At 32.8% G+C, this 24268-nt stretch overlaps 2 protein-coding genes across 2 annotated transcripts; one reads left to right on the top strand and one right to left on the bottom strand.

Moving 5' to 3' along the window:
- Window positions 1-2535: 2535 nt before the first annotated feature.
- LOC105341294 (uncharacterized) lies at window positions 2536-8401 on the top strand. Its single transcript, XM_066084263.1, has 5 exons — window positions 2536-2843; window positions 3301-3431; window positions 4080-4195; window positions 5619-5731; window positions 8298-8401. Exons 1-5 carry the CDS (start codon window positions 2559-2561, stop codon window positions 8319-8321), a joined length of 669 nt encoding a protein of 222 aa, XP_065940335.1. The 5' UTR covers window positions 2536-2558; the 3' UTR covers window positions 8322-8401.
- An 8665-nt stretch (window positions 8402-17066) lies between these two features.
- LOC136275367 (brevican core protein-like) lies at window positions 17067-21932 on the bottom strand. The gene is made up of 4 exons (XM_066084267.1): window positions 21465-21932; window positions 20025-20104; window positions 18976-19066; window positions 17067-17503 (listed from the first exon to the last, which is right to left on the bottom strand). The coding sequence occupies exons 1-4, from the start codon at window positions 21850-21852 to the stop codon at window positions 17271-17273; spliced, it is 792 nt and encodes a 263-aa protein (XP_065940339.1). The 5' UTR covers window positions 21853-21932; the 3' UTR covers window positions 17067-17270.
- Between the last annotated feature and the right edge of the window lie 2336 nt (window positions 21933-24268).

Below are 24268 nucleotides of genomic sequence, written 5' to 3' on the forward strand. Positions count from 1 at the left end.
CATAATTTTTATATACATGGGTAAATATTTCAATTAATACATAGAGAATAATACATACGCTTTCCCATATCACAGGCAGTATCCGCCTGAGAATCCAATATCAGCCCAAGGGCGAAAGACCGGAGAGATGATATTGGTCTCAGAATGTTTGTTTTGTTGTTTTTTTTTTCTTCATAAAAATGTCATTTATCTTTAAAACTTTATAAATGATTAAAAAAAAATTGATGGTATCCATGCACTTACAAAGTTATTGCAATTTTTGCAACGGTATATAATGGAATAAATGCCGTATACATGAGATCAAATAAGAAAAAAAAAGTCCGTAATAATGCATCGGTGACTTCAACCCCTTTAGTTCTAGGTTGTGGGCAGTAGATCTCCGTGGAGCCACTCAGCCAATTAAGCAGATTTTTTCCCCGATTACGACAAAGAGCACACGGCGGATGTGACCGGTCAGCAGAGGATGTTTACTCCTCCTAGGCACCTGATCCTACCTCTATCTTTTTGAAGGTCCGTGTTGCTTTGCTTTGAATTTGTATTTCGTATTATGGATTTTTGAGGTGGTTCACGGTTTGTTATTGTCATTTTATCTTTGTTGTAACGTTCTGCGTTATGTAAATACTTCAAGAATAATTAAGTATCTATATAAAAGGTGGATGTGTGTAACACATACAAAAACGTCCTGATAGTTTAGAGTTATCGAACACTGCTGAGGATAAGAGATCGCTAATGTTAAGCCATGGACCTGAGCAGTATAATGCTGAGATAATGGCATGTATAAAACAAAATAAACCACGCAGCACAGTTAAGGCCGTCAATAAATTCCGTTCAGACAAAAAGTACGAGAAATGTGCATAATGACAGCACAGTGTAGGCCATTACAAACCTAGATAGTACTTATTAATTTATTACCGCAACGTTTTTCAAGATCTACGATATAACATTAAGTTATTTATAATTGACAGTTGTAAATTTTGACATGGTATTGCCCTTGCAATATTAAATTCTTTAAATGACCTTATTGGTTTTAAAAAGAACATGCCAGTTGAATTAAAGTATATGTGTTTTCATCACAAAAAATGCCGATATTTTTATATGCCTCCTTAACTGTACTGTGCATGCAATCACGTATTCATAGGATTTATAGTTTCCCTGCGATAACTACAAAACCCCATGCCTGCGGTTGAGAGAAACCCCACAACGAAAAAAAAGGAAGAAATTGTTTCAGTCCAATGAAAAGATTTTCAACGTGCAGGATTTATTCAGAACTATCAATGTCAGATTCGTTTTTATGTATGGTTTAATTAATTTAAGTAAAATCATTTGACAGTTTATGACAAATAATCATTTATTAAAGTGATTGCCATAAGTCGTACGATTGTTTCATTGGTAATCACAGACCCCTCAGTGAAACTGTATTTGAAAATTGTGATCCTCTTTGTAGGATGTGTAAGACCGGCTTGTTGGAGTTCAGAAGTCAGTGATATACAGAGGGTCAAGGTCTTACTTCTTGCAAAGTGAAAATGAAATAATTAAGTTCTCTCTTTTTTTCATTTTTTACATAATTTCTTTAAGTCGTTAACTATTGGGAAAAGATCCATCAAATCAATTTAATGGGTTTCTGAGTAATTGTAGGTATTCTGTTTCATTCTCATATACTTTGTTTCATCAAAAAAAAATTACAACATGGCTAGATATGCTTTACATTTTTCATGTAAAAGTAATGTTTACTACGGAGAACAGCAATACAGATTTTAAAATACTCGCAAAATGGTTGAGTTTTTAATGGGTGGGCTGTTTGTTTATATAGTTTGTTTATTTTCTACCCGGTATTACTGATAAGAGCTACTGGCATTTAATGACCCCGTTATATACATAACATCTTAATATCATGAATAACCAAAAAATAAATGTGCAAAACATATCTATTTCAGCGAAACAAAATGAATATGAAAAGTTAAAAGATAAAAATATCAACTAAACTTAACATTAAATATATGAAACTGTGCATCTGAATATGTATAATACATATCTCCTGCATGTATCCTGTTGTATTAAAATGACGAATGCGGGATTTTTATTTATCAAAGTAATGTTAAAATAAAAACCTAATAAACCACATTAGTTATGTAATATATTGGTAAAATTCTGCATAACATGATCATTTTAGACCACGAACGATGAATTTAGGCAATTAACCGACTAATGTCAGCAATATAAAATGCACGGGCGAGTGCATGTTCAAGACATCAAATTCTTCAAAATAAACTATTCACAAAATTTAATCAGACGATTTTGAAAGTTTATTTCATGTGTACATGAGATGAAGTTTAGAAAAAATGTGTGCCTACCTTTTAATCGAAATATCAAGATGTTTACAAAACCTGATAGCGATACCCGTTTCGTTGTTTTAATACCCCATAAATTCATGACTACTCAGTAACTCAATTAGGCATCTGGTACATGCAGAACATAGTCACGTAGGAATTTGAGGCTTCCATTATATAACTATCAAATCTTCCATTAAGAGCCATTTTTAACTCCGACGCCGTACCGAAATGACGGGTTTCAGATGCACAGTAATATTTTGCGTAACAATTATTGCGCATGCTCAGGAAGTTCCGGTCCCACCTCGTCCCCAAGGGTACGTTTATGCTTACAGTCAATCCAACAATCTGACCGACCTGCAGCTTGACGCGTTTTTTGATCCGCTGTGTCCGGACAGCAAACAAGCCTTTCCTACGCTGCTTCAAGTGGCAAATCACTATGGACCGGATGTGCTGACGCTTCGTCTTCATATGTTTCCGCTTCCGTACCATAGGAATTCTTTCCTTGCATCTATGGTAAATATTAAATTATCTGTCATTTTTATTTATTAATGGACATATTTAGTTTGGTTTTACATTCGTCTTGTTGCTTTTAAAAATTTTCATTATTGTTTTATTGTATTTCTAAGTTTCGACAATCTTTTTCTGCAATACATAACATATAAAACTGTTTAATAGCCCCTTATAATATTTATTCATACCCCGATTTCTGATCACTTTTTTTTATTAAATCGATGATATAATACTTATTCATCAAATGAATACTAGTATTTATACATCTTTTTATTTATTTATTTATTTATTTATTTATTAACTTATGCTCTTTTTTATTTATTTATTTATTTATTCATTTATTTATTTACTCAATTATCTATTGATCGGTTAATCAATTTAATCATTTGTTCATTTAATCATCCATTAATCTGTTTATTCAATTCTTCATTTGTTTGTTTAATTATTGTTATTTTGACAGGGAACCGAGGCGGTCTACCAGTTAGCATCGTCTCCAAGTGCTGTGTTTGACTGGGTTGCCAAAATCTATGACAACATCTACCCACTGTCCAATGCACCCACCAAACACATGTCTGAAACAGATGTCACTAAGTACATATGTTCATTCTTCTCTTAATTCCGCCATTAAGTCAATTATCTCGTCGAAATTGCACCTAATTTTAAAACGAAAATTTGAGCCTTTTTATATTAATATATTTTAACGATAGATTCTTGTTTTGTTCATAATGTATGACTTGTACAAAAGTTGTTAGAAAAGTTCGCGGACAAAGTGATTTTAATTACGGCAAAATTATAGTGTACTTTGTCGGATGACGTATGTTTTGTTAGATGACTACCAGATGAAAAAAGTCAATTTAATTGAAACTTTCACCAAATCACCTTCATAACTTTTGTGATATCATATGAAATATCGTTTATTTTTATGCGCTCAAACTGTACATTTTCTTAATTAGGAAATATGCGTACAAAATATAACACAATTAAAAACTGACATGCTCCGTGAAGCACATCTTCTCAAAATAATTAATTTGTATATTTTTTAAGGTGCATTTATAATAAACAAATCTTTACATATTTCTTAGAAAATACGTCAAGATTAAAGTTTCGCTGGTATCATGCGAATAGTCCGCTCACAATCGAACTTGTCCGCCAACTTTTTTAACAACCCTCGTATGTCTGGTTTCCAAACAAAACATGTTTGTCATTATGAACGCATTTCAGTGAATTTATCTTTTGAAGCATGCTTGGAGACATCGCTGCGCAGTTGGGCATACAAAAATCACAATTCTTACACAAGATGGCGGATGCATGGGTGGACATGAATATTCGAATGGATTGGAAGTACGGATGCACTCGTGAGTATTGAAAACTACCGAAAAAGGCATTGTGCATTAAGTGAAAATAAAAGTTGTACGAATAGATTAATCCGTAGGCGATAATTTTATCAATGCAATGAAATTTAATAGTTTGCACTCAAGTCGCCATCTTATTTTGTTATCAACTTAAAGTGCAATTACACACATGCAAAACATAACTCAAAATAACAGTAATTTTTTTCATTATGAAAGATACGATGATAAATAAACTTTACATATGTCAAATAAGTGATGATATTTTAGTTTGGGGACAAAAAATAAATAACTAAAATTTAAATTACATTGATAAAACAGGCTTCCATACAGGATAATATTTAAAAAGGTTATATTACATCTTGTCACACTTTGAATGGTTTTTGCGTTGTTGAAAACAAGACAATTCTTGTAATCGTGTTATCAAAATACTATTATAGTCAGACCGTTACATGCACAGAATAAACGTGTGTCATTCAGTCAAATGAATGTTAACTAAAAGATCTAAAAAAAAAAAAGGAACCGAATGGCACTGTTCTGCAATCTTGTCAAATTTTAAATCTTCTTTTATGTACTTTTCATTCTTACATGTATTTGAGTAACTTTTTAATCTTCTTTCAGTAATTTTTTTTCCATTTACCTTACCTTTTTTTGTCAGTCACTTTTCAGTTTTCTTTCAAACCTCTTTTTTCATTTTCCTTTTAGTCTACTTTTGATCCTTATTTAGTCCTCTTACAGTCACACTACAGTGTTCTTTAAGTCATTTTTCAGTCTGCCTCTTTATGTAAACTGTCCAGCTCTTATCAAGCACTTTTCAGTCTACTTTCAGTCAATTTTTAGTCCTCTTTCGTTTACCTTTTAGTTATTTTAGTCACGTTTTAGTCTTTTTTCTCTCACACTTCAGTTTTCTTTACGCCACCTTTCAGTCCTTCCTTTTAAGTCAACCTTCTAGCTCCTTTGAAGAATTTTGCAGTCTACTTTCAATCACTTTCAGTTACCTTTCAGTCACCTTTTAGTCTCCTTTCAGTCTAATCTTAGTCACATTTCGGTCTTGTTACAGCTACCGTTTAGTCTTTTTCTTTAAGTATACTTTCCATCCTCTCTCAGGCATCTGTCTTCTACATTCAGTCACCTTACAGTTAACTGATTGGCATTGGTTCATTCTGATATATTTTTTAATACGAAACAAATTTTTGACATCTAGAACAGTCAGTGTTTCATTTTTGCACTTTTATTCTATGTGGACTGTATTTCATAAAAGTCAAAGGGTTGGACACTGATGCAACTGGTTAAATGACGTTTTTAACGGAGTCTGATTAACAAACTTCGTATGGTAGTAACTTGTCAAATTTAATTTTGAATTTTGATTTTTTGTTTGTTAATTATTTAATTATAGCTTTTTTAAATGATTTTTCTTTTGCATATCCAGGTGGAGTGTCGGGAACACCGCTGTACGCCATTAATGGCGTTGTCAAGGTGATTGACAAGGCGTGGTCTCTGACGGACTGGATTGGTGTCCTGGATCCGCTCGTCCGTAAATCGGTAAGTAACGTTATTTTCAATGGAAATTACTTGACTATCTGTCTTTAACGGATTTTGCCAAATAATATCAAGTATATATTCAAAATCATTAATTATACCCCCGCTCCGAAGGAGAGGGGGTATACTGTTTTACCCTTGTGTGTCTGTCTGTCCGTCCGTCTGTCCGTCTGTCTGTCCGTCCGTAACAGAAATTTCTGTCGCATTTATCTCGGCAACTATTTATCGCAGATGCTTGAAATTTTAACACAGTGTTTGTTAAGGCATGCCATATCGTGGGATATATTTTTGTACCAATCGGACGTCAACTTCCTGTTAAATGACGACTTTGCTTATTTTTTATCCAAAATTTTCAAACAAATTTTCGTCAAAGATTTCTCAGTAACTGTTTATCGCAGATGCTTGAAATTTTTACACAGTATTTGTATAGGCATGCTATATCGAGGGATGTATTTTTGTACGAATCAAACGTCAACTTCCTGTTAAATGACGACTTCGTTTATTTTTTGCCAAAATTTTCAAACAAATTTCCGTCAAAGAATTCTCAGCAGCTGTTTATCGCAGATGCTTGAAATTTTAACACACTATTTGTTTAGGCATGCCATATTGTGGGATATATTTTTGTATCAATCGGACGTCAACTTCCTGTTAAATGACGACTTTGCTTATTTTTTAACCAAAATTTTCAAACAAATTTTCGTCAAAGATTTCTCAGCAACTATTTATCGCAGATGCTTGAAATTTTTACACAATATTTGTATAGGCATGCCATATCGTGGGATATATTTCTGTACCAATCGGGTGTCAACTTCCTGTTAAATGACGACTTTGTTTATTTTTAGCAAAAATTTTCAAACAAATTTTCGTCAAAGATTTCTCAGCAGCTATTTTTCGCAGATGCTTGAAATTTTAACACACTATTTGTTTTGGCATGCCATATCGTGGGATATATTTTTGTATCTATCGGACGTCAACATCCTGTTAAATAATGACTTTGTTTATTTTTTGCCAAAATTTTCAAACAAATTTTCGTTAAAGATTTCTCTGCAGCTATTTATCGCAGATGCTTGAAATTTTTACACAATATTTGTATAGGCATGCCATATCGTGGGATATATTTCTGTACCAATCGGGTGTCAACTTCCTGTTAAATGACGACTTCGTTTATTTTTTGCCAAAATTTTCAAACAAATTTTCGTCAAAGATTTCTCAGCAACTATTTTTCGCAGATGCTTGAAATTTTAACACACTATTTGTTTTGGCATGCCGTATCGTGGGATATATTTTTGTATCTATCGGACGTCAACATTCTGTTAAATAATGACTTTGTTTATTTTTTGCCAAAATTTTCAAACAAATTTTCGTCTAAGATTTCTCTGCAGCTATTTATCGGAGATGCTTGAAATTTTTACACAGTGTTTGTTAAGACATGCCATATTGTTGGATATATTTCTGTACCAATCAGACGTCATCTTCCTGTTAAATGAGTACTTTGTTTATTTTAGCCAAAATTTTCAAACAAATTTTCCTCAAAGATTCCTCAGCAGCTGTTTATCGCAGATGCTTGAAATTTTAACACACTATTTGTTTAGGCATGCCATATTGTTGGATATATTTCTGTACCAATCGGATGCCAGCTTTCTGTTAAATGTCGACTTTGCTTATTTTGCATATTCACATCAGAGCGGGGGTATCACTAGTGAGCATTGGCTCACAGATATCTTGTTACATTTAGTTTTATCAGCAAACTCATCAAAGGTTCTTATTATTGACATGTTGCAAAATTTATTCTATCCTTTCGTTGTTTGTATTAAAAAAATGATAATACATGGTTCTAAAATGTACAAAGCTGTTTCTTTTCAAAAATTCACTTTTATAAACATTTGTTTTGATAAATATTTGGATTGAATTATTTACATTTATATTGATATTCTTTACATGATATTGAACTTTTATATTGACATCGATATTATCTAAATAAGTTTTGTTGAATTTCTTGATTTGGAATGAATTTTGATTTAATTTAAGGTCAACGTCTAGTAAATGTGAGATGCCTACAGGTTCATATAATTTAAAATATAAATTCTTTCAATGATGCTTCATAACAGTAGCTTTGTTTGATAGGGTATACATGTACCGGGGCTAAGTGTTTGGTAAAGACAATGAAAAATCATGTTTCAAACTGTCATTTTCAATAAAATTTGAAGGAATTGAGCAACAAATTAATTTCGGAGTTTTGTCCATTTATGACTAATAAGATATATCTAGAGTGCCTACAGTCTCTCCCATAACGGAATTAAACTAACTCTTGTCCTTCTCTTTAAAATGATGTCAAATTAAATAAAGGTACAATGTATTGGGATTACTTTTCCCATAATTTAACATAGAATATCAAGATATTGTTTAATTTTCTATATAATTCCTTTAAAGTCGTAAAGCACGGGAAAAAATTTTTCAAATCAATTATGACGTCATAATGGTTCTAGCCCCAAAAAGACACTCTGGAATTATTTACTAGATCTTGACCTTAACTGATTTTTAATTTTCCTATATTTTACTTTCCTTTTAGTATGTCTTCCATGTTCCAAACTGACGTCATGTACGCAAAATCATTGACAGATACGCCTGTAAATGTACTTTAAAAGTAAGATAGAGATTAATAGCAATACATCATCTCTGAGTTCGTTTTATTTTTGTTTTGTTGATGTCCATTGAACGTCATAGTTGTCAGTTTATTCGATAATGAATATACATGATTTTATTCGGAATATTTCGAAACTTTTACTTAGATTAGAGGAAATTGCAAAGTTTTCCGAATATAGGTGTATCGCAGTGTACGCATTTTTTTTTTTTTAAAACCGGTCTGTTTTTCAGACATTCAGTCTATTAACGGCAAATTCTAAGGGAATCAGCAAAAGATATCGAATTCCTCTTACAAGGTGAAAAATAAGTAGAGGTATTATAAAAGAGAATAATATGGGAGTGGGAGAGAAAATCGCAAGGTTTCAAGCAAGCATCAATACAAAATGGTTAAGACCACATGTACACTACATGTTATTTTGAACAGAGATGACACAGACATTATTTTTCCTTTTTAATAGGAAACAAAACAAAACACCACTTTTTTACACTCAAACTATCTAATTTCCACAAACATTTAAAGGGATAGATGGCGCCAGCCATATTATACTGCATAAATATCCTTTTAAATTTTTAAATATACAGGGAAACATTCAAATTTTAAAGGTTAAGTATTAGGAATTTTTTTTTTCCTAACAATAGTTTATGGCCTATAAAATTAATTCTATAATCTAAGGGAAGGATTTGTTGACCATCCAGATTCTGAAACGTCAGTCAATTAATCAACGTACTTTATATATTTTTGGAAAAATAATAATTTATTCTACAATGCACAAAATTGCACTAGCCGTTACTTTTCACAAATAAACGGCTTCAGATCTGGACAAGGCCTATCATTCCACGAGCCAAGATAGAAGATTTCCACACAGTCTAGATTCTCCGTTGTTGAGGCATCATCAGGGTTAGATCCATACCAGTTGGTGAAGGTGAAGGCTGTGTTCGAACCTCTCCACACGAAACTGTCCTCCACGCTGATGTCGTTCCCGCCCGTCCATGTTCCGCATGCGTATGGATTGGCATAGTCTGAAATTGGGCGCCAAATTTGAAAAAGTACTGTGTAAGCAGTTTTTGGCGCCATATTTGAAAAAAAATTTGATCTATATAGATACATAATTAAACCAGAAGTCGAACAAAATGTACACACACCATATTATTTTCTTTCTTAATCAAAATGAACTTCTTAAAACAGATTGAATGGTGCACCTGATATTTTACGAAATGTATATTTATCAAATACAAAGAACTCGGAAAGGATTTATATGTTCAGTAGAGAAAAAACTACTGAGATTGGCAATGCAAAAGTACTCATACATTTAATTTGATACAAGCGATTTATTTATTTCTGATACACTGATGATAAAGCACGTTCTTTTTTAAATTAAAGTATTAAATAATTGTAAGAAACTTTAGTGAATAATAACTAAAATAATTTTTAAGAATTAAAAATCTTAAAAACTTCACTTTTTCAATTTTTTATTTTGTACGATGAATATAGAAACAAGACATAAGATTAATTTTTTTCACATTTGCAATAATATATAACGCTAATGTATTGTTATTGGAACTGGAGCATTTTGCAATTTGTAATTCGTGTTTTCATTTTTTTTATTTAACGTTAAAATGACAAAATATACGTCGGTGCTAAAGTATCACCATTTGCAGCTTCCATCAGATAAAATAGAATATTTATTTTAACGTCAGAAAAAATAGTTTAAGTATTTTGTTGTCTTATGTTTTCGACTCTAAGAAACATCATTATGTTATAATTTTTTTTGACAAAACATGCATCACAAATGTCTAGTAATGAAACATTAGTAAATAACTTTCAAAAAAACTATTCCTCTCATCTAGAGATCTATTTTGCTTTGTTCAATTTTTCAATCTAATATGCTTTATATTACTTTTTATTGAGGTTTCTATCTGAATCCCAGGTCTGCAATTGATAAATTCAATCAACATTAAAGGAAAACGACTCCAACCTCGTTTTGCAACACTTAAACAAAAAATCAGTGAAACCGTTGATTATACACATTGTAAGTGTCACTTACATAAGTCCTTCAGCAAATTTTGTGTGATCCAGGTGTTTTCATTTGGGTCGTTGATTTCAACCAAGTATGCGGCAAACTGTTGACAATGCGTCTACATCATAAAATGCTAATGTCATAATAATCATCATATACATTTAAATTCCTTTATTACAAAGAGTGCTGGCGTGTAATTCATTTATCTATTATGTTATAAATTAAAACATCATTTTGTGAAAGACTTAGTCTCAGAATTGCAACGCAGTGCGCATAAAAATTGAGTAAGTTAGCTTTTAATATTTTTTAACATATTGCCTTGTCTGCAAACCCGATTTTAACCTAAGATAATTGCATTATTAAGAATAGGTTCAACTTAATGGAAAAGTTTTGCCTTTCGCATGTGATGTTTCTACTTAGCGATAAACGTTAATGGCGCCTTAATAAAACACATTATTTACCCAGTATGTGTTATAGTGATATAACAGCAGTAGCTTTTCATGCACTTTACATGCCAAAAATAGTTTTGGGCATGTTAATATATACACTGGGTAAAAATATGAGTGATCACTTAGTATAATATTTATTTCTTATTAAATAAATCCATCATTTGCTTTGTCATTGGGCTGTCCGATTTCCATTTAATTCTCGCGTTGTTAAGAATTGTGTATTGATCTTGACCTCTTGATTTGACCCAAAACATGGACCTTTGCTGAATATTCAGTAGAGAAAAAACTTCAAGGTTTGGTTAGAACTTTCGGATCGGTTTAGATTGCCGATGAAAATGACTACAGCAGAGAACAATTAGATTAAAAATAACGTTTGCTTCGGATTGCTTAATATTTAAAACAATATCGAGGACAAAATGAACAGAAAATTTAACACGATTTTAATCTGTTATAGAAATTATTCTGAAAGCAATATTCAAACGGCTCTGCAATAAATTCCAATGTCTCACATTATCTCTTACCACAATACTAAGAGGACGAATTCAAGACGAGGCAAAAAACGTAAGTAGAAGCAAAAATATAACTGGGCGAAATTAACCCTGTATCCAGTATACATTAGAGACAAAGCATGGGAACTGAAACCGATAAATCTTGCAATGATAGTTAAACGTTGCAAGATTACATGAACCACTTTAAGCAACAGCCTCATGGTCGCACAGCACACGCATAAACAGGTGCGATTTATCTTTCTATCTTTAAAAATCGTGCATCACTCTTGCGAGTACACAAAACGTTGTAAAAACGCTCTCAGTAATTTACACTTGTTGCATTGCAATATTTTGGTCGCATTCGGTTGTGTCTGAATAGTGTGCATTTCCACTATTTTGACGAGACTTAATGCTACATTATAACCGCCGGGTTTGTACCGTATGGGGTATTTTCTGTCCCGGGCGATTACTAGGGAATTAGCTCAACACTCGCTGTATTTTCCACATTTATTCCAGTTAATAACACAATTATACAAACAGTTACTCTCCACTCCGTACACATTAAAAAGGGGGAACTCGCTTATTAATAATTCTAACTTAATGTTAACCTACATATGACAGTGAGGGAAAACGTAACGGATTAGACGGACGACTTGTATCTTGACTCTTAACCTCTATCTATCGAACTCTGACTCTATTCAACTAACTTCAATCATCTCTAAAACATATAATATAATATTACTGGCGTGACCCTCTAAATAATTGACATGTATAAATCACCCAATCAGAGAATATATTTCTTGATCCTAACTGACCATCGTCCAGGTAAACGCCCATTTATTCACCTGCGTTAATCCGCTAATTGTTATGTAATTGCATTAACTCTATTAGTGTCACACATTTCTTAGTTGAAACCATTGTCCTTCAATCCCGCCTTTCTAATAAGTATCTTTCCCAAAGCTACACTTGATTACTTTGATGTCCTATTTCTTTGTTACAGTTAAGACGTTTGATAAACATTAATTTACATTCTATCACATCACAGTCAGGAGGAATTTCACGATAATTAAGAAGAGTAAATACGTTAATTTACCAACAAGCTAAACTATAGAAAATGTTCGCAACATGTAAAATATACATTTTACATGGTGATACTACCACAAAAACGCATGCAACAAATGCGAGAGTTCGTGCAATGTATGCAATAGCTCGTCCATTATTTTGAGGAGACTTGATGCGACCATAAAAACGCATGCAACAAATGCGAGAGTTCGTGCAACGTATGCAATAGCTCAAGCGAAGCTCAACAATTTCGATCAAATTAATTAACATTAATAGATTAACATCTTAGACAAATTAACATCAATAGAATTTGGTTTTCGTGGCAATTTGTACTCTCTATCAACCTCCTGGTCTGATAAGAATTTATATCTTATATAAAATAAAAAGGCAATAGCAACGAGCACTGCAATTATGGTTTTTTTTAATACACACCGATATTCCTTTAATTAAAAAACAGGGATACATATAATATTCTGCTTTTTTGGTAGGTATTTGACGAAAAAATGAGAATGTCTTTATTGCAAACATTAATATTACGTGTAACAACTGACTTTGAGTGTTCAGTAGATTATTTCTAGAAAGTAAAGGATAAGAAGACGAAATATTAAAACAGAAAATAGCCATACCGCTTTCAACAGCCCAGAATGACCACCCGGGCACTGGGTTGTTTACGTCCAGAATCAGTCCATTCAAATGTGAATTCATAAGTTTACATTGCAAGGCATCAGTATTCACCACCGTTCCAGCACAGATATCAATCAGTTGAAGACACATCAAGAAACATAGCATACGAGGCGTACTGCTGAGTTCAGTTATGTAATACTTGGTTGACAAAGGGAGCAGTGACGTATATTTCGGGTCCAGAGTCAATTTCAGGGTTCTTATATTCTGGCTTTCTGAAGGACGGAAAACCACAAGAAGGACAACAAAGAAATAAAATTTCGTCCCCATTTCCTTCCTATTTTGCCTGGCCACCACCTCAGAAAGGCTTTTTTTTTTGGGGGGGGGGGGGGGAGCTGGTGCATGCTTATATACTATATACGCCATAAAGGGATTGATTATTTTCAAGACGCAGTATCTATTTCAATGTATTTTTAAAACGATTATCTGCTGAACAATAAACGGAATTATGTCTAGGTTTTTACCTTATTGGTGAATGGCATTCATTATTCGACCATTCAAACTTGAATGAATGATAAAACACGGTTATTTGATTCGACTTACCGAACCAGAAAAAAAAAACCAGTTAGTTTTAAATAAAAGCAAACAAAAACAGGATTGAACACTGAATAATACATATGATTTTTTTGGTGTTTCTTCAAGCTTTGTAATTGTCAAATTAAAATCAATATTGTTATTAGATACGTATAATTACAGCACTCAGTTCATTCAATAGGACTTTAGTTTTATTCTTAATCTACTGCATTGCCTTTGATAAGTGTTCTATCTTTCTATTAAAATTTAAGACAAAACGACATTGTGATGTAGATCATGAAAAACCAATAACACAATTAGATTTAAGAACATGTAAATATTGCACAGTTAGAGTTATAGAAGATGAAAAACATTTACGAATGCGCTGTGAATTATATAGCGATTTGTGCTTCGACTTGCAGGCACAGGCCAAACATATTGAAAATTATTTTTAAAAAAGTGACAAGTAATACTTGTTTAAAGTATTGTATTTAAAATTGGTTAACTAATGCTCAATGCGTTTCTGGCGTCTTGTTTTCAATGTTTAGACGTTAAGACACCAACAATTTAAAACATCATGATAAAATATACAAATTTTTAGCGTCAAAATGAAGAGTTTACATATATGTAAAACCAAGCTAGACTATTATTCTTAATATCTAATTTTTTTATTTTTTCTTCTGTAAGAATCACTCAAAACATTTGCATAGTTTTGTGATTTTTATTTCATAAACCCCATCTCCTGTTTTATTGTGTATTACCGATTACGACAAAGAGCACACGGCGGGTGTGACTGGTCAGCAGAAGATGTTCACTCCTTCTAGGTACCTAACCTTCCTCTATGGTTGACGGTTTGTTATTGTCATTTTTTCATTGCATGATATCTGGTGATAACGGATAGTGTTCCAAAGTCCAAAAGAAAATTACGAAACTGGAGTAGTACAAACACGAAAATGTTAACTACCACATAAATATAGGCCCTGTTTTAACCCCACCCCCAACCCACTATGATACGTCAATCTGTATTTCCCATTGGCTGCTGAGACTTATAAAAACAGCACTTTATTTTGACTTTTTAAAAGCAACATTTTATGCTTTTAGTGATTAACGAGCACTTTTTTAATTTTGGTACAAAAAACTGTATGTGGGAATTCAAATAACACTAGAGAAATGTTTTGAAAATCAGACAGTGTAGCATTCGTTTCTGTGAATCATTTTTTTTAACCAGTGGACATTTAATGTTTGCACTGTATTTGTTGACTATTGGTTACAAAAACAAAATGATTAGAAGCTGTGCTGTTGCAAACGTAAATAGAACAATTAATAAAAAATTATATAAATCAATATGAATTGTGTTAAAGAAACGTCATTGATCTACGTAGTCTTTTAAAAATTCCAAAATACACTCAGTTTAGCGCATATGAAATTTGCTCCTTCAGTTAATATTCACACCGCGGGTTAACGCATCAATGGAATAGTATCAAAAGTTTCATTTCTCATCACATTTATGTGGGAATGGTATTTTATGTACAAACGTTTTATGTATAGGAGGAGTACCAGCAGCTCCGCTGTGCGCCTTGAAGGAAGTTGTCAAGGTGATTGACAAGGCGTGATCCCTCGCCGACTAGAAAGCTGTCCTGGATCCGCTCCTGTGTAAATCAGTAGGTTTCGTAATTCGCATTAAAAATCACTCAACTTTCTGTTTCTGATAAAAATTGCAATCAAGTTGAAACCTTACTATGTGCATTGCATTAGCAACAAATCTCATAAAGGTTCTTATTACCAACATTTTACGTTCAGTGGATAATAAAATCCACTTTTTCATTGATAATTTCAAACATTACGAATATACCGTTGTACAAATTACATTTATCAGTTAATTCTCTTTAGAATTTTTTCATAAACACAACTTGATTATTTAGATTGAATCTTATATTATATACATTATCTCATATCTAATAATTATATTATGTAAAAAAAAAAAACTTCTTTGAAAAGATGTGATATCGTCAAAACATTTGTATTTACATATATTGATCGTAATTATCCAATTCACCTGATATTCAATTCTTCGTTTATTCCACTTTGCTTTAAGAATGTCTTCAATGCTTTAAACAGACGTCATGTGTGCAGAATTTATTTACAGAGACGCATGTAAATTTAAATTTTAAATAAGAGAGTATTTAATAATACATCATCTCGTGGCTTGTTGTTGTTGTTTTTAAGCATTAAACGTCGCGGTCGTTAGTATATAAGAAACTAACAAGCAAAAAAAGAAACTCATAAACGTTAAGAAGGCACCATTATAAATAATTAAATTCCCAACGAAAGACAGTTAAGAGGGATCCATGGTTTTGATCAATTTTAGACTATTTTAATCTCCTTATGAAGAAGAGCTCTGTATTTGAAATATGGGAAAATGATAAAATTAGAATTTTTAAGCTATCATATTGTGACTTTTTGTTAGCTTTATGTTAGTGTTTGACTAAAAATACCATATATCAAAGTTTAAGATATAGTTGATGGTTATTTTTTACCACTCAACCTCCTAAAGAACCTATCTAATGATGGGCAAGGGTAGTAAACAGTGTTTTGTCATAGAAAAGACAATGCACTTCATCATATGTTTGTCTACTGGGACGTCATACTAGCGACAGTTCTGTTATTGACCAAACATCTATATATAAGACAGGCCACTTCTATCGCTGTTTTAAAGAAAGGAAGTGAACTTCAATATGAATTTGTTTTTAATACAATTCACGCCTATATTGACGAAAATTGTTAAAACGCAAAATGTAACGATGATTAATCGATCATGTTAATCATTCATACCATTAACTTTGGTACCTTTTAATTTTGACGCAAGATCATAAACTGTAAATGAGAGTAGTAAGTAATTGATACATCTTGAGCATAAATCCGGTTTGTGATCTACTTCCGGTTTATGATCTACTTCGGGTTTGTGATCTACTGTAACGTTTATTGCAAAAAAGCAAATATATTTTAAAACAAGTAAACAGAAAACAATTAAAACAAAAAAGTATAGAATAACACACTGGAATAGATATTTTCATCAATATTAAAGTTAATAAATTGTTCGACGCACCCCTGTTCATGAAAAAACTTCACGCTACGATGCACAAATATACACCAGCCGTTTCTTTTAACAAGTGAACGGCTCGATTTCCGGACAAATCCTATCATTCAACGACCCAAGATAGAAGAATCCAAATCAGTCTGAGGCGACATCTTTCGCCGTGACTTTCTATACTAATTTTGTTTAATACAATGAACACCAATATTGACGCAAAATTATTTTGATGCAAAATGTAACAACGCTTAATCGTTAATAATTATTAATAATTTATATAATTTGCTTTGGTACTTTTAATTTTGACGCAAAATCTTAAACTGTGAATAAGAGTAAAAAGTGATTGATTCATCTTGAAAATTGTTCCGGTTAATGCTATATTGTAACGTTTATTAGAAAAAGGCAAAAACAATATTTGACATATTAACAAGTAATTAAAACAAAACAGTATATATAAACCGAATAAAACAAAAAATAAACAAATAACACATTGGAAATAGTTATTTCATCAATATTTCAAGTCAATCAATTGATCAACGCACTTTACTGTTCATGAAAAAACTTTCACGCTACGATGCAAAAAAATCACACAAGCCGTTACTTTTCACAAATGAACGGCTTCAGATGCGGACAAGGCCTATCATTCCACGTGCTATCATAGAAGATTTCCACACAGTCTAAATCCTCCGTTACCATATCATCATCAGGGTTCGCTCCAGTCCAGTTAGTGAAAGTAACGGGGGTGTTCGAACCTATCCACACAAAACTGTCCTCCACGCTGATATCGTTCGCTCCCGTCCATGTTCCACAATCGTACTTTTTTTCACAGTCTGAAATGTGCGCCAAATTTGAAAATTTAAAGTACAGGCAAAGCCAAAACTCAGCCTCAAAACTGAGATTTTACTACAAATTCATGCACAATCTTAATAAAAAAAGTCTAAAATAAATGCACAGGCCCCGCCGTCACCAACTTTCCTCACGTCAATATTCAGCGTCAAGTCTGAGATTCTACCTCAAATTTATGCTTTTTTCTTTAAAGATTTTCAGTTGAGGAATGAGGTTTGTGATTTTGAAATTTCGGTGACGATTGAACCTGGTCGTCTTTCGTAGCAGCTACCTTCCTCTACGTAACCGGAATGGTCTTGGACGAAATGCCACATGTAGCTCAAATCATACATCATTAATTCAGTCAATGGGTTCATGTGACTTAGCTTAACTTAGATTTACCTTTTGTTATATCTTTTTTATATTGTATATCAACATTTTTAACTTAAAATAAAAGTCCCCGCCATATTCGAACTCCGGACCTGCTCACTGGTAGATCTAAGATACATGTACATTCATTGCGCCTCAGAGATAGACAACAATTTTCGGCGGTATAAACTGTTTCACACAATAGCAACTTCTCGGGCCTTTTCGGCAAGCTTGGAAAAACACCTCGAATGTATTAACATCACCGGATGTTAGAATTTTATACAAAATGGAGTCGCTTCCCATTAAAATAAGTATCGGCTAGACAGTCTTGTATGTCGCTTCTGTGTTATATTTTAGTGTATATCGTTTACTTTAATGAAGTATAGCTCACATCTCAACAGATCGTAAAATGTGTTCTATTTATTTCAAGTTTTACAAAAAGGGGGGTTGTCATGGACGCCTAGGTAATACGCACATTCGAGGTGTTTTTCCGAGCTTGCCGGAAAGGCCCGAGAAGTTGCGATTGCTGTTTCACAATGCGTTAAAATCGCTATGGTGTGACGTACTGCCATAAAAAGAAGTCGCGTGGTGTCGAGGATCTTTACTAGTTAAGGCGCTAAAGAAACGCAAAAGCACCATTTGCAGCTTGTACGAAAAATGTTTATGATAAACACAAACTAATACTTTTAGTATTATGTTGTCTCGTGTATTTGTCTGTAATAATACTTTGATTTTTTTTAACTTTGTGATTTTCATATCAAAATATCCAGTTTTTATTTGCTGACATAAACAGTTAAATTTATTTTTTTTTATACAGAAGATGCATCTTATACTAAACGATAAAGAATTATTTATAAGCAATCCATTTTAAAGAGATCTATAGGGCATTGATTGTTTTCATCTTTTATCTTAGTTTCTCATGTAATATTTAATATAATTTCCCTGTCTGCAATAAAAAAAATTATTAAACACAAAGAGACAATGTATCCATCCTCATCTTGTAACACCAAAACAAAATGAAATCTAAACGGGTCGTGAATTATATTTATATTGAAACTCTGAAGCTCAGTTATTAACAGAATAAATAAGTGTGTAAATTGACACTTACATACGTTGTTCAGCAAATTTTGTGTGATCCAGGTGTTTTCACTCGGGTCGTTGATTTCAACTAAATATGCACCCAACTGTAGACAATGCATCTTCATCATGAAAAATTAATGTCATTTTAGATTCATTATATTCTTTAAAGTTCTTTTTCTCACTTCCAGTACTAGTGCTGTCGTTTAATTTATTTATTTATAATCATTATGTTATAACTTATAGCTATATAGTTGTATATTTTTTAAACAAAGACCTGTTGATTACTGCAGTGAAAGTATAATCTAATTACAATATATAGAAATATATAACATTTTTAAAGAAAAAAAACATTTTTTCCAAAAACTGTTATTATGATATCAACTTTGGGTGCAATTAATCTGCATTTTATTAAGTCGGGCTCGAAATTTAAAGAGCCAGTTGCTGAGCAAACGTAAAAAGATACCCGAAAATCAAAATGTCACGACAACGTCTACGATTCGTTTCAAATTCAGAGATACTTTAATTGTTTAATTATTTAGACACATTTAATAACTACAATGAGAGAGCTTGATGAAAACAACAAACATCGACTTAGCCTTTATCGTGAAAAATAAAAGAAATACAACTTTGAAGTTCGTAAATTTCAACAAGCCCTAAACAGCAATGTAGTATATATATATATATATATATATATATATATATATATATATATATATATATATATATGATATTGGCTTTCAACGATCAATAGTTTCTCACATTACAGGAAATATACACATTAGATTCTCAAACATAACTAAATGATAGATGTCGTGATACATCAGGATTTGAGTAAGATTCTGTATACCGGAACATTTTCGCTCAGTTTTTTTTTCGCCCTTTCGCCCACGTTATCAGCGGTCGAATTTAAGGTTTGATGGATTCCGTTTTTGCAAATAATATCTCGTTTTGCATCTGGGCGAATTCACGACGGGACGAACCCGTTTGCAAGCGTAGAAGAGCGAAAAATAACACGGGGCAAAAATAACCCCGGTATACAGTATTTTTGTTTCAAGTCAGATTGAAGAATAAACTTACCTGAGCTTCATTAAAGCTGAGTTGAGTGCTTATTCTGATGTAGCAATGGCCGTTGTAAGCCTTCCAACCAGAGGAACAGCCTAATTTAAAAGGTGTGATAGAGTAAATAAATACACATCTAAATCCAATTGTAAAGATGACCGGGTGATTATTTTTTATGCATTATCAACTATTAAGAGAATTGACTGTTTGTGTTTTATCTTAAAGTTTTATCAACCTCCTGGATACGAAACGTCGTGTACCTTCCGTATATATACTAAAATGTACGAAATGGAAAGAGATCATCCAATCTCCGTAAGACAATTTAACTTTAATAAACTCTATGAAAACCTTACAATTAGCACCACTTGTTATTTTAGTCCAATCTGCTTTTCTAAACTAAAAAAGGACGTTGTAAATAAGGTTAGAAAAACGTTGTGGCTTATTCAGAATGAAAAGGCAATAACAACGAGCGATGCAATTATCTGTTGTTGTTATTTTTTATTTGTATTATTCAATGAAAAAACATGGATACATATAATATTCTGCGGTTTTTCCTGTTGGTAAATGTCTGACAATCATAAAAAAGAATGTGTTTAAAGCAAGTGTTAAATTGACGTGTTACAACTGCCTTTGAGTGTTCAATATCTTTTTTTAATATAAAGGATAAAAAGAATAATAACTAGACACGATCTCATTGCGAGCAACGAGTGGGTCTTCCGTCCAATTTTTAAGTAAATAAGACAAATCCTTCACTTTTAAGACAAAATTGTAAATTACGCAAAAAATTAGGGAAAAAAGCAGTCCGGGCTTGAACCCGGGTCGCCTGCGCACATGTCAACGACTCTAACGACTGGGCTACACGGACTCTCCCTTCATGACTTTGATGCTTAATATCTCGGGAACGCGATCGATTTTAAAATAAATTACATATTCTGAATCAGTGAAAGGGTCACTATCAACTGTAAAAATTTCAAAGAAAAATATTCAAAACCTAAAAAAGTCGGGAAACTCAATTTTTCAAATTTCCTCCCGGAGACGACCAGAAGTGATGGCGGATAGTCTTTTACCGAGGTGCACCAGAACATGGTAGATCTATCATCTCTGAAAATTTTAGTCCTATATCTTTACTCGTTTTTGAGAAACATTGCAGACAAAATTGACTTTTAAAAATCGTTTTACGACGATAGCTTCCGACCGAAAGTAATTTGAAAAAAAAAAACTGATACGGGAGTACAAACTTCAGATGACTAGGCATAAGCCCTGACAATTTAAAGGAAATCGAACAAGCCATCCCTGAGAAATCGCCTGCATCAAATATGTAAAGAATAAAAGAATAATATAATTGAAAAAGAAACAATAGAATAATAGAAGAGTCTTTCGCTAAGGACGGAAGACCCTAATGAAATATAAACAGCTTGAACTACCGCAAATCTGCGTTTAAAAACAAAAAAAGCATACCATCGACGGCATAGAATGACCACCCGTGCCCTGGGTTGTCTTTGTCCAGACTCAGTCCGTCCAAATGTGAATTGATAAGTTTACATTGCAATGCATCAGTATTCACTAACGTTCCAGCACATGTATCATTCTGTTGAAGACACATCAAGAAACATAGCATACGAGACGTACTGCTGAGTTCAGTTGTGTAAAACTGAGAGGACAAAGGGAGCAATGACGTGTATCTAGGGTCCATTGCCAATTTCAGGGTTCTTATCTTCTGGCTTTCTGAAGGGCGGAAAACCAAAAGAAAGACAATAAAGGAATAAAATTTCGTCCCCATTTCTCGCCTTTTCGATATGAACACTACTTCACAAATAATTTCTTTGACTAATGTGTGCTTAAGCATTTTCTACGCTTTAAGAGTCAAATTTGGATTATTTTCTAAGGCGCAGTATCTATTTCAAAGTATTTTCTGAAGCAATCATGTGTTGCATAATACACATAACACTGTCATTACGTTTTACCCTTGTGATCACGTGTGTTCATTATTCGACCATTCAAATTGAATGAATAATATAAACATGCTTAATGTGACTCCAATAAGCCAAGCAGAAAAAACATTTGATCCAAATAAACTTACGGATTAAACACTGAATAATTTATATGACTTTATACAAGCTTCTCCGGGCTTTGTATTTGTAGCTGACAAACTTAATGTCGTTATAAAATATGCATAATTACAGCACTTAGTTTATTCAATAAAACTTTTTTTATGTTATGTACTGCGTGTCATTATTTTTATATTTCCATTCAAAATAAAAGAACTACATAATAATATATATCATACAAATCCATGGATAACATTGTTAGATTTTGGAACCTGTAAATACTGTACAGTATATAAATAGTGCCTGTTTTGGAGGGTAACAGTTGAAATTGACACCCCAAGGAAACCGACGCGAAGCGGAGGTTGACAATGGTTTTCGAGGGGTGTCAATTTCAACTTTTATCCTCCCAAACAGGCACTATTTATTTTATTATACTGAATGTCTTAATTTTAGAGAATTTTTTTACTGCTTTTATGTAGAAATGACGTGAATTCTACGGCGAACCGTACGCGCATAATTTATGCAAATGTAACAATTTGTTGTGTTACCCGTTGCTAAGTGTGTTGCTAACCATGAGGGTAATAGAACGGATTATGAAATGCGTCTAAACCAATCAGATTTCAGTATTTAACATGAAAGTATAATAAATAAAGTTGTTAAAGGTTAAAAACATTTTGCTTGTGAATTTAATAGCAACTTGCGCTTTGACTTACAAGCACCCACCAAAACCATTTGTGTCAATTTTAAACATGTTTGTAAAAACGACAAGCTATACTTTTTAATGAACTACTTTAACGTTTAAGCTACCGTAGCCAAAGCGCTAGATATAATGTACAAAAGACGGAAACATATTTTTAAAAAATTAGTTTTGAGGAGGCTGTATTTAGTTTTTATTGCAAACTATATAAATAGTGCCTGTTTGGGAGGGTAACATTTAAAGCTGAAATGAATTCATAAAAGCATTTAATCGTCATATTGGTTTCGCTCGCTCCTCTACTGCCACTTGGGTATATATACCGGTCGAGAAAGTTACGGTCGGTTGCTTTCCGATTGAGGTAACCAGGTTGCACAATCTTCTAAATTAAATGCATGAACTACACATTGTGTTGAAATGTTTATAATAAAAAATAAAGGAAATAAAGGAAACAACAATCAATAAAACACAAAATACATTTATTCGTAGAAAGAATTTCCAAAGTACCGGCATACTTTAGCAAAGATAGTGCAGTCTTACCGGTACTTCGCATGCACATCGAACACGTGTGTCGTTTATACAGAGTGCATAGCGGCTGCATCTTTTTTGTAACCCCGACGGCACTACATCCAACACAGAAGCTAAATGATAATAAACCCAATAAAGTAACAACATAGCATCGTCTCCATCGGTGTCTACAAAAACGTTCCGTTTTTAAAATCCATGCGACATTGCTCGATCTGAGCAAGATAAATTTACAAAATGTTGACATAACGTAAGGAATGATTTTACATCACAACGTAAAATATTGCCTTCGTGTAAAGACTTGTTAATTTCACCTTATGGGCTTTTGACGGTACGTAATAAAGATTTGGCCACGTGTAAAGATAATTATATTCACACCACCTAATGGACTTTGACATCATGTAATGATAACTCGACCTGATGTATCTATAGTGTTATGCTATAAGGCAGCGATGGCGTCATCGAGGTAAATTATTTGTCCGCGATCGCGCGATGACAACACCGCTACGATGTGTCGCAGGAAGGATTAACCCAACACCACGGGATAGCGCGAAAAACGTTTCTCACAGAGAATGTTTGATGGTTTATATTTATTGTTTATCTACATAGATAACGTATGATACCAGTGATTTCATCTCATTTGCAAGTATTTGCGCTTTTATATTTTAAAAGAGGACATATTGTGAGCGAAAACTCGGATGAATGTTACATGTGAAAGTTCGTAACATCGGCTGTCAAATCTGCTAAATCAGTGGTACAATATGTCAATATGTTATAGAACACTTTGTTTACATTGTAATAGGACGGGTTGGGTCAGAATCACACTCTGAAATATGTTTACCGTGTCCTATGTTGTTATAATTTATTTCCCAGGTTCTTTATGATTTGAGATTCTCCTTGGTCTTAATTTTATGTTAAATAATATATATTTCACCTTTTGACACCTTTCAACACACTGTAATGAAAAACACCAGCTTCAACAAACAACAATATTT

The sequence above is a fragment of the Magallana gigas genome, chromosome 1, assembly GCF_963853765.1.
Source record: "Magallana gigas chromosome 1, xbMagGiga1.1, whole genome shotgun sequence".
NCBI lineage: Eukaryota > Metazoa > Mollusca > Bivalvia > Ostreida > Ostreidae > Magallana > Magallana gigas.